The following is a 16,968-nucleotide window of genomic DNA, read 5'->3' as shown; positions in this document are numbered from 1 at the left end:
GCGATCGAGTCAGTCAGGAATGATTCGGATAGCAGTAAGGCAGTAAGTATCTCCCTACAAAATGGCTTGACATTAATTTATTCCCCCTTTACACCTGCATTAACGTGGGTTATGGGCAATCGGATATCACTCAAAAATCGCTTAAACGCATAGAAAGCACAATGCAAAAGTGGTCTTAGCCTGCTGTGAGCCCTTAGAACCCTGGTCAATCTCCAGTTTGCTCCCATTTCACTTTGGGGGATAAGAAATAGCTGAAGCTGAAACAGGGACTGTTTTATTTATTTATTTATTAATGATTCAATTATTTAATTTTGACCATGCACTTTGTAAGGCACGTTTTTAATCTTATTTGATCACTTTATTATGTTTCCAAATCTCACCATTATCACAGATCTTGTAAAAAGCTGATAACAATGGCTCCATGTTCACATTCTAAACACAACATGTACAAACATGTACACTACATATACACATATTTACACACCTTTACATTTTTAATTTATTATAGTGCTACACCTCATCATCTATGTTATGATGAGCTTTTGAAATTGAAACAAAGCTAAATCAACAAAACAACATTTGATCAAATCAAAATGATTTATATTCTGAAAGCTGCCTTTTTGTATCAAATGTGAGTTTGAGTAAATATTCCTGTTACACTTACATACACATTTTAGGATTAGCTGTAAATAAAACATTCAATCACTCAATCATTTGACTATTCTGTTTAATTATAATTTGAAACCTCAACATGACCTTTATAAATGTCTCATGATATTATCTGATTATCTCACGCACACTCACACACACACACACACACACACACACACACACACACACACACACACACACACACACACACACACACACACACACACACACACACACACACACACACACACACACATTTTGATGACCTCTGTTCCCTTTATACCTGCACTATTATAACTCTATTATACACATTTTCTAAATGATTTAAATGTTGAAATGAAAACGTCTTCTATATTATCAACCGATCATATTGTTTGTTGGACCTGGGTTGTGCTGGTGTTTGGAGGACCTTTGAGGTACTGCTGGAGCTGGGATCTCATCCTCTGAACACACCAAGCTCTCCTCTCCAGGATCTCCTCCAGACGATGGACCAAGTCCCCAAAGGCCTGGGTGAGAAAAGAGCCACGAGGAACAGAGACAAGCCGGGTCAATGGAGAAAGGCCAAACAGTCTATGTCATGATGACTTAACTGATTTCAACATGAATAAAGATATTTTAACTTAATTTCTTTAAGATATGGTTTTAGGAATAATACAGATAATTCAACCCTTAACAACTTAATTTTCTTTCAATATTGCTGAAAAGTACCAAACAATATGAAAAAAAAGCACAGTTTTACATTTATCTTTTTTTTTTCCAAGACACAGGTTGACCCGAGGCAGGCGGTGAGACATCAGGCAGCTCATATCTTATATCTTATATCTCATATCATATCTCATATCTCATATCTTATATCTTATAAGGTCTTCATAAAAAAAGAGTTTCTCTGACCAGGTCATGCTGCTGCCTCATTAGTGTCTCTTCTTTACGGCACAAACACTCCATCTGTTGGAGCAGAACCAAATGGGCTTTGACCACACACCACCTGAAAAGGAAAGACGCAACCATTTAAACATTCATTTCTTTCTTCATCATTTTAGTAATTATGCTGCATTAAAAGATGAACAAATAATGTTAAAAGATTCAGCTTTGAATTTGATACATTTGTAAAATATGTCAAATACATTTTTGTAACTACTATAATGGTTCCATAGTCGTATTCTAATAATCCTGAGAAGGGACATGGGCATGGGCACGTACTGGGCATGTTCTAGATGAGCTGGGGAAGGGGCGTGGATGGCTGGACTCATGTGCTGCCTGTTGGTAGTTCCTGCTAGAGATCCCTGAGGACTGATGTTGTCAGGAGCTGAAGAGTCGTTCCTGACGTGGGGGCTCAGTCGGTAGTTGGAGTGATAGGAGCCAAGTGAAGACTGTTTAGATCCCACCTTCAACGGGCTCAAGTCACTTTCTGATTGGCTTGTTGGAATGGAAAATACAGGCAATTGATTGTATGTGCTGTTCTGACACGCTGACGGCCTTTGGGTGGACGGATTGGTGTCAGGAATTTGTGTACCAACTGGAACAGCTGTCCAACTGTGCTGGATTAAAACAGTGTCTGGATGAGATGCTGCAGGAGGTGACCCAGGTGTTATAGGGGAGGTGGTGGTTCCCAGCCCCCTGGTCCCTGACCGGCGGTGGAACACCTTCCCGACTTCTACTTCCTGCAGGCCAATGGGGGCCGTAACAGGGAAGGAAGTCTCAGTCTCACCTAGAAGGGAAGAAAACAAACAGAACTATCAACAATATGATATTTCCTTTGAGGTCAAAATAAAACAAAAATTCTAATTTGACCATGAAACCAAAATGTTGCATTATCACCTAATTTCCTTTAAAACAAAGGTGATTGATATTGTATTGAAAATAGAGGAAATTAAACGCACACACACTCCCTGATCCATATACATTTAGAGCAATGTTCTGTTTAATTTACTTTACCATTTGCAGATAAAACTCACTTACTCTTTTCCCAAAGCAGGTCTGTACCCCCATCTACATCTTCCTCATCATCATTGTTGAACGGAGCCTTTATGGTCCGAGTCACCTCTTCCTCTTCTGTCTTCAGGAAACAGGAAACTGTGTTATTTTGCCCACAGAGGAAGGACTCACTGGCGGCCGGGTGGCTTACCTCAGGCTGGGAGAGGCTGAGAGGATCCATGCCACAACTGAGGGAACCTATGGATGACTCTTTTGGAGAGTAGTCACATGCTTTGACCAGCGAATGCATATGAGCCACAGCCCTAGGTGGAGATCGAATTGCGCTTTGCATCAATGCTTGATGTTCACGGCACCTGTTAAACACACCAGAAGACACCTCATCTCCACATGTGGCAAAGGCAGGGCAATATTGTGGTCGAGACAAAAGGCAATTTGGGATCTCATGTTTGACTCCAAAATCAGTACTCCCTAATTCCCTTTCACTGATGATTTCCAATGGCACACCCTGTTGTGGATACCGTGATAGTAGAGGTGGTACAATATTGGATGTTGTCTTGGTATTGTTTTCTTTGGACTCAAGGGAGAGGTGGCCGAGGTGAAGGCCGGTTCGATGTTGGTCTGGGGGCTCCCAGGCAGGGGAGAGAGGCCTCTCTGCCGGAGCTGGATCTGGAGCAGGTTCTGGGTGAGGGTACGGGTTCAGATGTCTGTTACTGTCACAATAGCTGTGTTCTCCCTCCATCCAGTTGGCATCTGTGTATTCCTCTCCAACCTTGAGGCCTGAGGAAGCTGTTATGTGAGGTGTCCTCCAGTGGTGCCCTGGGTCCGTGGAGGACACCTCTGATACCTCCAGACTCAACAGCTCCGTTAGTGTTGTTGTCCCCCATGCCCACCTCCTCTGACCCTCTGCCCACTCCACCTCTCTCCCTTTTCCTGCCCCAGCCGCTTCAATGGACTTTTCCACCTTTCTTTCATAGCTTGCTTCCACATCTGCTGTCTCTTGTTGTTTGGTCAGAATCCCGTGGTCGAGACCCCTAGTTCCGACAGCATCACCTATGTTCCGTGTGATTTTAGATCTCTCCAAGAACTTAACCAAAGGGGAAGATTGAAGGGGCGAAGCAACATTTCTGCTGCCATGATCTGGGTGTCTACTGGTGACACCAGTCTGTATCTTGATGCCTGCTCTGTACACATTCAGCTGCTCCTTGAGGTCATGGTGAACAACAGGAGAGAAGGACGTTTTGGGGGAGGATGAGGAAGAAGCAGAGACAGCTGGTGAATTTGAGGAGGAAGAGACACTGATTGAAGAGGATTCTGAGGGATGGGCAGATTGCAATGGAGCCAATGGAGCCAGCTGTTGAAGCTGTTTGTGATACCATTTTAGCCTTTCTTCCTGCTCCCTACCTCCAGCTTTCCGCAAATCTTCTCTCCTTTCCCTCAGTCTGGCTTTTTGTGAATCTGGGGGTCTGGTCACACTGTTGGGGTGGATGGGATTAATGCATTCCCTTCTATCATTCCTTTCCTTGGGGTTCCTTTTGTCGCCATCTTTGCTATCACTCCAATGCCCTACACTCCTCTCATCCCCATCCCTCCATTCTGCTGGACATCTATCTCGTGTGAGATGTTCAATTCCTATGTCTTGTTTAGCCACTCTGTCCTTTATTCCACTTCCCCTCACCTTAATACAGTCCTGGGGGGTAGGGCAGAGAATCTCCCAAGCTTTGGGCTGCCTCTTACTAGGAGCGTCAGGGCCAAGAGTTTCTCTGTGGCATCTCACAGGTGTGAGATGCTCAATCCCAGCCTCTTGTTCTTGTGTAGCTCTCCCCTCTCCCCTTGGACTGTTCTTAGGGGTAGAGCAGAGGGCTCCCCCAGCTACTAGCACCAGTTTGGGAGGTGCACTGGGGCCATCTCTGTGGTTAAACTTAGGACTTTTAGGGGAACCTTTTTCCCTGTCGGTGTTGCCGCCATTGCTGCTGCTGCAGGTTTTATTGGGTTTAGACAAAGAGGTGCCTTTGGTTCTTAGTCCTCCTCCCCTTACTCCCCCTTGCTCCTTCAACTCCTTCACCCTATCAGGAAGGAAAACAGACATGGCAAGTCAAATAGCAGCAAGAGATAAGTTGTAATCTTTCCTCTACACCTTTTCAAATACGTAAATAAAGACTTGCCGGTCTGCATATCTCAAGGTATTGAGTGTGTGTTCAGTTGCTAGGTGACCCGGTGAGATGTTGGCGATCATACATGTCTTTGAGTTACCGACAAAGGAGTTCTTCAGAACCTACAACAGAATCACAAGATGAATTTACTGATCTATTTTCCAACAAAACAGAATTACTCAGAAATGACTTTAAAATTAACAAATCCACATTCCTATTCTTTACAAACCAATTGTGTATTTGTTTGCGTACCTGAGTTAGTTTGCTTTGCCTAAATGGTGTGTGGGATTGCTCTTGGTCAAGGGAGCGGATGCATTCTTTAAGCTGAGGAAAACATATAAAAGAGACAAACAGTAGCTGCATTGTAACACATGCAGTCTTTCTATAAGGTGCTGGTTCAGTTACTCACTGCCAATAGACTCTGGTTGATCTTGGCTCCCTCTATACGAGTCTGGCGGTCTGGTTCTCTAGAGTCCACGGCCCTCTCGCTACCTGCCAGGTCCACAAACCACATCCTAAACACACACACACACACACACACACACACACACACACACACACACACACACACACACACACACACACACACTTGTTATTCTAGCACAGAACCAGGTGCTTCTCCATGTGGTGGTAATATTACCGGCCGGCTGGCTGCTGTTCAGGACTTCTCAGCTGAATCTGCAGCAGAGCATGAGAGCGTGAGGAGACTGGATTCACTCCGCTAACCCCCTGGGTCCGCCTCTCTGTGCCCCAACAAATCACCTTTCACAGCATAGCAGGAGGACAAGGAGATGGGGAAGAGAGTGGAAGATCAATAATGGAAGGCAAATAATGGAATGAAACTGTTCCAGCCGTGGCCATAACCCAGCAGATGCTTTGCTCTGTCTCCCTCTCTTGGTGCCTAATTGTCGGTGCAATGGGCGAGGCTTTTCCTCGATTCCCCGGCTCTACACCTGTTGGACATGCACACCTGCATCCATCTCTGCCCTACTTAAAACCCAGTCCCTTGTCTCGGCATTCCAAAATGTTGTATATTTTTTCCATGTCCTATGTTTCCTAGTGTTTATAATCTCCAGGTTCTCCTTGCCCCAGGACCACCAACCCCCTACCTGCCTGCCATCCACCCAGTGTGCTCCTCTACCTGCCATCCACCCAGTGTGCTCCTCTACCTACCATCCACCCAGTGTGCTCCTCTACCTGCCATCCACCCTGTGTGCTCCTCTACCTACCATCCACCCTGTGTGCTCCTCTACCTGCTGTAAATTCACCCATTGTGCTCCTCTACCCGCTGCCTGCCTGTCGATCCATCCTCTCCTGTCCACCTCCTTTGTTTTCCCTACTGCTCTCATCCTCCCCACAAATAAACCTCTGGTTTAAATCAACCTCCTTTGTCCGCGTATGCACTTGGGTCCCATCCCATTCGGTCGTAACAGAAACTAGATTGTAACTTTCTCAATCTATTAATTTGTTGATTTGATTTGAAGGTCTCGTATTAATTTATGTAGAAATACATTCTGACAATACAACATAATTGGTTACTTTTATGATCTACTCACTTGATATGTTATGTTGTAGTATGAGTGGTCATCACGTCAATCCCGAACACGACAGTATGAATCAAGTTTGAAGAATGATGCCATGGTCAAGTTACCTCCATTAAGGATGCTACTGTGTCCACTGGTATCTCCCTCAGACCTGCTGTCTGCACCTCTCCCTGGCCATCCTCTCTCGCAAACAGTCTAGAGAATAATGCACAAAACACAAAGAATTAATCAAACTATCTGATTGAAATGATAATAAATAGTCTCAAGAATACTACCTACCCATCCAAGAGTCAATCCATTTAGGGAACTTTGGAAAATCTCAGACTATAGCTACAACTTCAGCCACTAGAGGCCGCTAATAGGCAACCATACATGGTGCAGATTTAAAGTAGGCTTAAAAACATACTCAAACCATGACAATGCTGAGAAGGTGAGGAGGAGAATGGAATACAAAGAGATACTAGAGAGCAGATGTACATGCCATGCAGATGTAGAAATGTATAATTTCCCCAATCATTAAAAAGCATGGATACCAAACCATCATATCATTATGCGTATCAACTGCAAACATAAAAACAAACACACACACACACACACACACACACACACACACACACACACGCACACGCACACGCACACGCACACGCACACGCACACACGCACACACACACACACACACACACACACACACCGCTTCCTGTGGTCCAGCAGGTCGTATAGCTGCCCACAGTAGATCTCTAGGAAGCTGACGTAGACGAGCAGGGCGGGCGGTGTGTGTGTGGCGTAGAGGTGTGTGAAGATGTCCCGAGCGGCCAGAGCATACAGTCCTGGACCCCCTCCAGGGAGACCCAGCATAGTGTGGGTCTTCCCTGCGCCCGTCTGGCCAAAAGCAAAGCAGGTCGCCTGGCCACTGCCGTGAACAATATAGGAGAAAAACACAGATGATTAAGGAACAAATAATAAGAACTGATCCCAATGACACAGCAGAAAGTAAAGTCCAATGGACTGTCCAAAAAGCCAGTCCAATGGTCGACTTAATTGTAAGGAGGAATTGGTTTTCATCCTTCAGGAGCCAAGTTATGCAAATATCTTCTGTTTACTAAAAGGAAAATACTTCTGAAATACAGTCTGAAATGTATTTGATTTGTTTAATCTGGGATACAGAGTGTAAACCTATTTATACAGCGGGTTACCCCTACCCCTTGAGCATGTGCAGCACCAGGGGAAAGGCTGTCTTCTGGTACACCTCCTCATTGGAGCTCTCCTCGCCAAACACCTGGTCAAAGTAGAACCTGTGCTGTAGAGGATATAAGAGATACAACATGTTACCACATGCTACCACATGTTACTACCATATGGTATACAAAGGGCATTTTATTTTCTTCTTTATTACCACATAAATGCACAGATTTTAATTTTTGTATCAGTTTGACTTGGGCTGCCACTATGCGATTGTAATTGCATTCATCATATTAAGTTTTTTTTTTTTTATTCCTATATTTGATACCCAATTAGAAAAAGGTTAAACAGGGAGTCCCTGCAGTTCCACTTCTGTAGTATGAATGGAAATGTACTGCGTATTCCCCAGATTACTCCCAGTAATATTGTAATATGGCTTACATGCAACAATGAGGCATGCATGGATCACCTGCAGTGTGTAGTGCGTCAGGTCCACTGCCTCTTTGCTCTGGTGCACCTGCACACATTCCCCCCCCCAGGTGGTCACCACGTCTGTCTCCCCTCTCTGGTCTTCATCATGCTTCAGACACCTTTTCCGCACACACACACAGATGCGCTGCTCCTTGGCCTGCCTGCTGCCAGTGCACACACACACACACACACACACACACACACGCGCACGCACACACACGCACACGCACGCACACGCACACACACACACACACACACACACACACACACACACACACCCAGCGCACAACAGACACACACAAACACACAAACAGACACGCAGGCACACGCAAACAGATACGCAGGACAATTCAGGACACAGAGATGAACAAGGAAATAAGGACGTAGGAAAATAAGATGTAAAACACATGCAAATGTACAGTCAAATGATACATTGCAGATAATACATCAATAATATTATGCTCACGTGTGAAACAACAAATTGTGTTTATGATTGAAATGTATTTAGACCTCATAAACATATTTTATTTATGCATTAGAGGTGCAAAGACACCTAAGGGAATAAATGCAACTCACTTTTTGTTTGGACTAGGTGGGGAATGTGTGGGCACTCCATAGTTATAACACCCAGTAGCTCGGTCTGAATAGTGAACTGCTGTGGGTTTGGTCATCTGCCGACAAGTCCCAGAACTCTCTTTGCCACATTTACCAGGTTCTGCTGCTCTGGAGTGTCCTTTCTTTACCTTGTTTTTGTTGCCCTGATTTGATCCAGTGATTTTGTGTCTTGGATTAAGGTTGCGATTATGTCTGGAATTAGGACTGGGATTAGGTCTGGAATTAGGGTCGGATTTAGGGTTGGGAAACAGCTTGGGAGTGGAGACTGGCCCTGCAGACGACGACATGCGGGGGCTTTGAGAAGACAAATATCTCCTGGGAATGCGTGGCTCTGAGGTTTCTCCAGATGCACGTGAGTCAAAATGAGTGTAAAGGTCTGACTGACAGCAGGGGAGGCTGCTTTCCCAAAGACGGCCACCACATGATCGGCGACGTTGGTAGACTATTTCTGAGGAGCTCTCAAAAGGTTTGGGATCCACTGCTGCAAGGCTAAAATCAAGACATCTTCGGACAGAAGCGGATGAATTCGGGCCTTCTGTACTTTGACTCATATCCCCTTCAACAACCCAGCCTTCAGGGGCACCGTCTCCATCAGCCGTATCACAGTGGCACCGGTAGTGTCCATCGTCATGTCCAACCGATCCGACCAGCTGAATCAGATGGAAGAGGCGAGTGCGGTCCTCCATTGTATGCACTCCGAGGACAGGGTAGTCCTCCGGGGTCAGTGTTGACAGCTGGGCTAAACAACACACTCCCATCTTAGTAAACCTTAAAGACAACATGAAATAGTAAATTCACCATTTTTTACTTGCTTAGTTAATTTCATTATTTGCAACCACATAGAAGAAGGTCCTACATTGTCCTGCTCTAAAACAAAAACATATTTTGTTGCATGTAAAGGCCCTATCAATCAGAAGTCAGACAGCATTTTCAGAACATCTTTCGTGAGGCGTCAGCGGTGCTGGCTCTAGCCCTTTGATAGCCCTAGTCGAGATTAGTCGAGTTTTGCGCCCCCCGTTCCCATAGCGAGTGTTGCCCTTTTAATAGACTTGATTGACTTAATTTAATTGATTATATACTAAACATTACTGAAGACACATTAACTGATTTACCTTTACTTTGCTTAGCAGTTTTTTCACCCACTTATAGCTCTACTATACTACATTCCAGTTGTGTGATGTGTGTGATGTGTGATGCATGGACAACAAGCAACAGAAAAGTTTCAGAACATTTTCTTTTAAATTATTATTACACACTCAAACTCTGGTTCAAAGCATGGATGAACTCCATAAAGTGTAAAGGTGCTCATGTGAGGAATCTTAAAAAAGCTAAATATGGATAAAATATGGTCTACCTCCAAACATAAATTAAAGATGCTCAAGAATATTTAACATGAAATTAACTCCATAAACTGTGGAAATAAGGACACTAAAAATAAGCAAAAAGGGTCACCTCTAATGAATTGTATACAAAAATACTATGCTCAGGATGCTCAAGAATATTTAACAAAAAAAGAGTTTAGACCTCTTAATTTTGAGAATCAATGTACGTCGAGGTTGATTAATGCAGCAGCTGAGCACTTGACTACTTACTTACATAACGTCTTGGCCAACGTAACGTAACGTCTTGCTGTTTAGTTAGTCCTAGCTGTTTGGGAGAGTTTATTTTTCACATTGTCATAGCCTGTTTAGATCATGTTCAGATTAGTCCTAGCTGTTTGGGGGATTTTTGTGATGAAAATGTTAACTTAAATATAAATCTGACCAGCCTACGTTTCGTAAATTCGCCGTGGCTCTCGAACACTGAACAATTATCCTATTAAAGAGTACATAAGCAGACTTATGCATTAAATAAAACTGCACTATTTTGCCTAGCTGTGTGCAGTGCAGGTCACACAATTAAACAGAGGGATCTTGGTATGGAAAGCAGTGAGAAATGTAACGCGACTATTGTACACTGCAGTGCAGTAACATTGACAACAACCTCTAACAATTAGGCTCCAAGTTTTCCCAACCAGCAAATAGGCTTATTACAGCAGTACAATTAACAGAACAGTCAACACAGAGTCCATTAAGGCTCCCTGAGGTGACGAGAGATGTGTTGGTCCTAACTTGCATCCTGCCTGCTTAACAGAAACTATTTAATGAAACTATTATACCCAAATTATTACCAAAATAAAGGCATGATGGTAATTTTAGTAGGCTACCATAGATGAATGAAGCCGCAGTCAGTCAAGTAGTAGTAGTGTAGTAATTGTTTGAGCGGGACATCCTTTTTCAAAAAGAGGGTGTGTGTTGCATAGACCTCTGAAGAATAAGTCCCACCTCTGAGGCTCCGGTTCCCTCGGTCAAATGTCTATGGGAAATAACATGGGGTTTTTGAATGATCATACATAACAAACTCTGTAGGTGGCGAAGAAGTAAAAGCTGCGTCACGTTTTGAACTACACACCTTTTCCATCTAGTTTCCACTGAAGTTTTGTATTGTCGGTGCCGTTAAAGTAGTTAACTATTGAATGAAAAAGCATTACATCATAATGTCTTGAAACCTACTGGGTCACACTATGGGGTGGCTGTTCTGATCAAGGTCATGCAAAATAAAGCTAATGAGAACACATGAGACATTGATTCGACTCTGATCCTCCAAAAGGGTTATGTACTGGAATTATATAATATCAATACTATACTAATACTAATACTATTACATATATATTATATAGTATAATGTAACCAAGGGTTTTATTGTCGCCTATACTTGGGTAATATATAAAGGAAGAATGGGCAAATTCCATTCACTGAATAGAACGATCCACTTTAATTCAGCACTCGTCAAGACAGCGACACACACACACAGACACTTCCGTTTTGCCCCTTCAGAATAAGAGTCCTTAACAGGAACTGGGTTACATATATTACTATTAATATCTATGAGCTACAATCAAAGTCCTTCTAGGCAAGTCCTCTCACTCGCGGCCATCTTGGCCACGCCTTTCGGGCAGCTATTTGGTCTTAACAAGACCAGGGCCCTGTCTAATGAATAGGGAGAGAGCTGGATCTCCATTTTCCGAGATCTAAGGGGCATAAAAAACACATGTTTGAAATCACGATGAAAAACAGACTAAAATCGCTGAAAGGGTTTGGTGGTTTTGTATTAAATTAACGTTTTAAAAGCCCTTTTTCTTACAGGTAATCTTGGACTGCGCATGCGCAATGCTTCACGACACAGTTTTCATTTACGGCATAACAACACCGGCACTGCACTGACAGCAAGTTAGCTTTAAAAGTTAGCTTTTGCTGCCGAGCCAACAAGATAACAGGTAGTCCAAGCTGCTTGTGCCGCTCCAGCTGCTGGTTCTTCCCTCCTGATTGAAAATAATAAGTGTCGCAAAAAGCGTGACCGCGTATGACCTGCAAAATGATTGGAGCAACGGCACCGGAAGAGGCGGGACATGTGCAAACAACTGCCATCTTGGCGTTACGAAGTTCCCCCATGCATTTCAATGGGTGATTTTTTCAGTGATGTGTCTCCTCCTTCTATAGTGTCTCTGCTACAATCTGCAATCAATCGAAAATCTCAACAATATCTCAATAACAGTCAATAAACTCTTATCATGGTCAAAGTTAAGTCGTGGAGAAAAGAGGCTGAACCTCGCCAGTTATTAAGTTTTATAGACTACTGAAATCACGCGTGAAATTACCATCACGTTAGGTTGTGACTGGTTGCGAGCAAGGACATCTAACGGCGGGACTATTATTCTTCAGAGGTCTATTGGCTAGGGCAGAACTCTGCCTTGATATAGACCTCTGAAGAATCGTACATCAACAACAAACTCTGTAGGTGGCGAAGAAGTAAAAGCTGCGTCACGTTTTGAACTACACACGTTTTCCATCTAGTTTTGACTGGGTTTTTGGATTTTAGTGCCGTTAAAGTAGCATTAATAATCGTTTACTACTTTAACGGCACTGACAATCCAAAAATCCAGTCGATACGATAATGTAACTGTAGCCTGGTTCCGCCCGCCTCCGTACTTCCGCTCAATTTTCATTTCACTTCAGTACTAGGTCTGGGAGTGCTGTATTATGGCAAGCCGAATTGTCATTTATCAACTAAGTTTGACTATCCAGAATTAACATTGTAGATATCAACAACTTCTTTCTGACTAGTCGTAATTACATTTTGAATAGTTGGAATTTTCATTCAAGATATCTGTAATGTAATTGTGACTAGTCGAAATGATATCTGTAATTCAGTTTTGACTAGGCGAAACTGAATTACAGATATCTGCAATGACGTCACAAACAACGACATTCAACTCGTCACACATCTTAAATGACAATTGTAGATATCTGTAATTCGGTTTTGACTAGGCAGAATGAAAGTTAAAGATATCTCAAACGTCATTTGAGTGCAAATTATTGGGCATGACGTTTTAGATATCCAGAAATACGTAATTTCCCCTTGCCGCCATAATCAAAGAAGAAGTGGGTTCATTTCCTTATTTAAATGGAATAAGAAAGGAGCAGTCATAGCGTTGGCTGTGATCGAAAAAACCACCAGAAAATGCCATGAAATTGAACAAGCCCTCACACAGGGGATTTGTGGAGAGAGAGAACATCGTTCTATTGAAAGCTGTGAAAGAAATCTCTGAAGAATTTAAGATTTGCTGCTCCGCTCCCGCCTAAAGTGGGAGGCGGTCCTATAATTTGTCATTACAGATATCTGAAACGTAATTTCGCCTAGTCAAAACTCAAATTTAAGATATCTGTAATTCAATTTTGACTAAGCGGAATGAAAGTTACAGATATCTACAATTTTAGATATCTCTAATCAAAATAAATTTCAAGATATCTATAACTTGATAATAGATATCTACAATTAAATGATGACTATACCTAACTCCAGTTTGAGATATCTACAACGTCGTTTTGACTAGTCATAAACGATTTGTTTTAAATTATAAATGGAAGAAATAAGGCCTATTATTATTTTAATTTCCAGTACATTTCTTGATCTCCCTTGCATATGTTACTTGGACAAACTCCCAGCCTGTTCGTTGAGGACTTTGAGAAGATTTGATGTTTGACTTTATCCAGTTCAGTTCAGTTCAGTTCGTTTGTGATTACTCCTACATATTTAATACTCCATTATCATTGCTATGGATATTATAAGCCTGGTGTTCAAATGAACCTGATTACGCCCGAGGGCGTAATCAGTAATAGCTATGGATATTATAAGCCTGGTGTTCAAATGAACCTGATTACGCCCTCGGGCGCTTTAAATAAATACATTAAATATGTGGCAGCCGTTGTGTGCAGTAAACGTTCTTTTAACAAGCCTGTTGTACTGATGCTATGTTACTTTTAGTGCTAATATATGCCTATTAAGAGGTGCGGGTAATTCAGGTAGGACTGTGTGTAGACATTTTATTATGTGTATTATAATACACATAGCAAAAATTCTTGATTATAAAAAGTGGTCCACACACACTCAAAGTTTGAAAACCCCTGCCATAGACATTTGACTGAGGGAACCGGGAGCCTCGGAGGCGGGACTTATTCTTCAGAGGTCTATTGCTAACCCTACTTGGACTTAAAAAAGCATATTCTTTTTTGTTTGGTCAGATATTGAATGGTACTGTTCTGGCAGTAATATTTGAATAAAATGTTATAGTTGTTGTCCTGTGTACTGTATACATATCATGTTATAATATTGTGATGTGACACATCACATTGTAGCCTGTATGATGATACATATTGCATGGCAAGGTCCTCTCTTCCACTCACCTCGCATGGTGCTGTTGCAGACACACCTCTGTCAGGCACTCGTACAGGCATGATGTCATATCCTGTTGCTCTGGTCGCCCTTCTTGCTTCTTACTGCCAGGTAACCTGTGATATGAAATGGATGTTGCTGTAGTCTGCCCATCAATTGATCAAAGCAAAGAAGCATTGCAGTCTTAAGTTATTCACTAGACTAAATATTTTATCAATCTATATTTTAATATATATATGCTACCATGCTGCCTTTTCTCACTACTATATTTCTATCTTCACATCTTGGTTCCAGCATGTGAATGGTGTGTTAAGCATGATACTCTGTCGGGAGGTAAGAAATGGAAACTGGAGACTGGAGAGTATGTTGCCCCTTCCAGAGGCTGTACTTAGGCAGCCATGGCAGACATTGCTGTAAAGTTGCAAATGAGATAAATATAGCAGAGTAAGTCTAAAGCAGCTGCTGGTCCTGTAGGTTAACTGTACGGCAGTAGGAAAGAGAGTCTGGCTATACAAATAAGGAGGAAGGCCCAGTGGCCTGACACATGAAAGAGTGAGATAGGCTTCCAATATTATGTTACTTAGAAGGACTGCCCCCCTTTTGAACAGCTCTGGTTCCAGAAGTAAATTTCCCATTCATTTTCTCCATTGACTTTTCGTAAAATCGTTATATAAAGAGTTTTAAGAGTGGAACCAAGCCAATCATTAGTCTAGTAGGAAAATGGAAAATGAAATAAAAAGCAAAGGTACAAGACTGTTTACATTTTCTTGAACTAGTGAAGGAACTACTCATCCCATAAACTATTGCAAATAGTTTAGCATGTTTCTTGCAGCTTATGGTGCTATCCAGTTGTATGGTACGCCAGTACGTCCTAGTCGTAAGGTGTAAATCTCCCAGCTTTTTTGTGGCATTTCACAGAGGAATATATAATATATAAATACACTCCCCATATTCTTACAGTGAGTGGAGTCAGTAGTAGTGTAAAATAACATGTTTCTGTAGTGGGAGCATTGTTTGATAGAGGCAGTTGTTGGTCAACAGATTAAATACGCTATCAAACACATAAAGTAGCACTTTTTGATAGGGTAGCATGATTCGATAGACTCTGATACTGTATAATAACGTCTTTATTGGAGATTTCAGGGGTACAGTATGTGCAGTTTACACAAATACTACGCCGCGGATCCATAGTGTCATCATGCGCATGCGCAGAACCACTAGGTAGCAAAATCTGACAAGGGAACCGAAAAATATAATTTTTCATGTTAAGAGTTTTACAGTATATTGTAGCTAGCAGTTGTGGAAAATACATAACGAGAAAGACTACATGTCGCCTATGACATATAACATCAGACGGGAATCTAAAGAAAGAACAGCCCATTTTGTTGGAATGGTGACATTTGGGTACAAAACACACAGGCATCTTGATCTAATGTTTCCTTTGGATGTCTCCATAGATTATGGCAAAATACGCAGCATTAGCATTAGCACTGTTGACAAGTGGAGGGAAAATGTGTTATGGGGTGACGTCACATAGGCGACATGTAGTCTTTCTCGTTATGTTGTTTCCACAACTGCTAGCCGAAGAATCATACTGTCAAACTCTTAACATGAAAAATTATATAAAAAATTCACAGACAACATATGTTGACATTCATAGAACAATTCAAACGGGACCAGAAAATAATTATTTTCTCACATTCACTTGCATTAACGATTTTTCGACCTAGAGGTCCACTGGGGTTTAGCGGAAGGGGCGGGACCATTAATCTAAAAGGAGAATCCTGGTTGCTCTGGTAAACGGTCGAGTTCAGTAGCGGTTATCGACTTGACTTTCGCGGGTGCGTAACAGTTTCCATGGTAACAGCAAGCTCCACCAATCAAAGACATCGTCTTACACTTTAGCATTGTGGGTAGTGTAGTGCTTTTAAACGACATTGCGAATAAAACAGTTTTTTTCAAAAGAAAACTAGAAGTTAACTACTTTAACCGACATCATGGTTAATAATTAAAACCTCTATGCAAACTATGAATGGGATTTGCCCTTCCGGAACCCCACTTTGGCTATAGGCTGGAGTGCAGAACACCTGTCGTAGGTCGGCTGGCCGGAGGGAGCCTGTGATACCGCTGCCTTCTACTGAGGATTACTATTAAAACACCTCTTATGTGAACGATTAAAAGTCGATCATTGTTTGCAAACAAAAAAGGCACAGGCTGCCAACATTAAAGTTTACAAAGATCATTGCAAAAATAACTTACAGCAGAGTCTCAGCTATGTTCCAGATTAAAGGCTCTTGGTGCATTTTGTTCCCCCGTGGTCCCGTACACAGAAGATCTCCTTAACGACCAGTGAGACCAGACCAGTGAGACCAGTGGAGTGAGACCAGACCAGTGAGACCAGTGGAGTGAGCGACCCCCCGATTGGACCGACCTGTGAGTAGAAACCGTGTAGGAAGGATAATTTGCATTCTCGGTTATAGGATCCATCTAATCCTCACGTCGTTTGAATTCAATCTCAAAGCATTTGACCCACACTGCACGTCTGTCCACTGACATACAGAATGGACAGACATGAGACCAACCAATGAGCAAGACGAGGATTTAATACCAACAATAAAAGCTCCAACTAATCTCACAAAAGACCATTAAGA

General features: G+C 42.4%; 1 protein-coding gene across 1 annotated transcript; it reads right to left on the bottom strand.

Moving 5' to 3' along the window:
* Positions 1-1,016: 1,016 nt before the first annotated feature.
* Positions 1,017-14,387, bottom strand: LOC311343972 (kinesin-like protein KIF24; the record flags this gene model as incomplete). Its single annotated transcript, XM_084468923.1, has 16 exons — positions 1,017-1,157; positions 1,543-1,636; positions 1,852-2,359; positions 2,611-2,707; positions 3,091-3,264; positions 4,154-4,649; positions 4,749-4,858; positions 4,989-5,060; positions 5,146-5,251; positions 5,377-5,498; positions 6,388-6,475; positions 6,972-7,190; positions 7,480-7,577; positions 7,929-8,094; positions 8,507-9,313; positions 14,329-14,387. 16 exons carry the CDS (start codon positions 14,385-14,387, stop codon positions 1,017-1,019), a joined length of 3,357 nt encoding a protein of 1,118 aa, XP_084325049.1.
* Positions 14,388-16,968: the final 2,581 nt, after the last annotated feature.

The sequence above is a fragment of the Micromesistius poutassou genome (genome assembly GCF_964030765.1).
Source record: "Micromesistius poutassou genome assembly, chromosome: 5".
In the NCBI taxonomy this organism is placed as follows: Eukaryota; Metazoa; Chordata; class Actinopteri; order Gadiformes; family Gadidae; genus Micromesistius; species Micromesistius poutassou.
The sequence above is the reverse complement of the archived record's forward strand: the minus strand, read 5'-3'. Positions and strand labels throughout refer to the sequence as shown.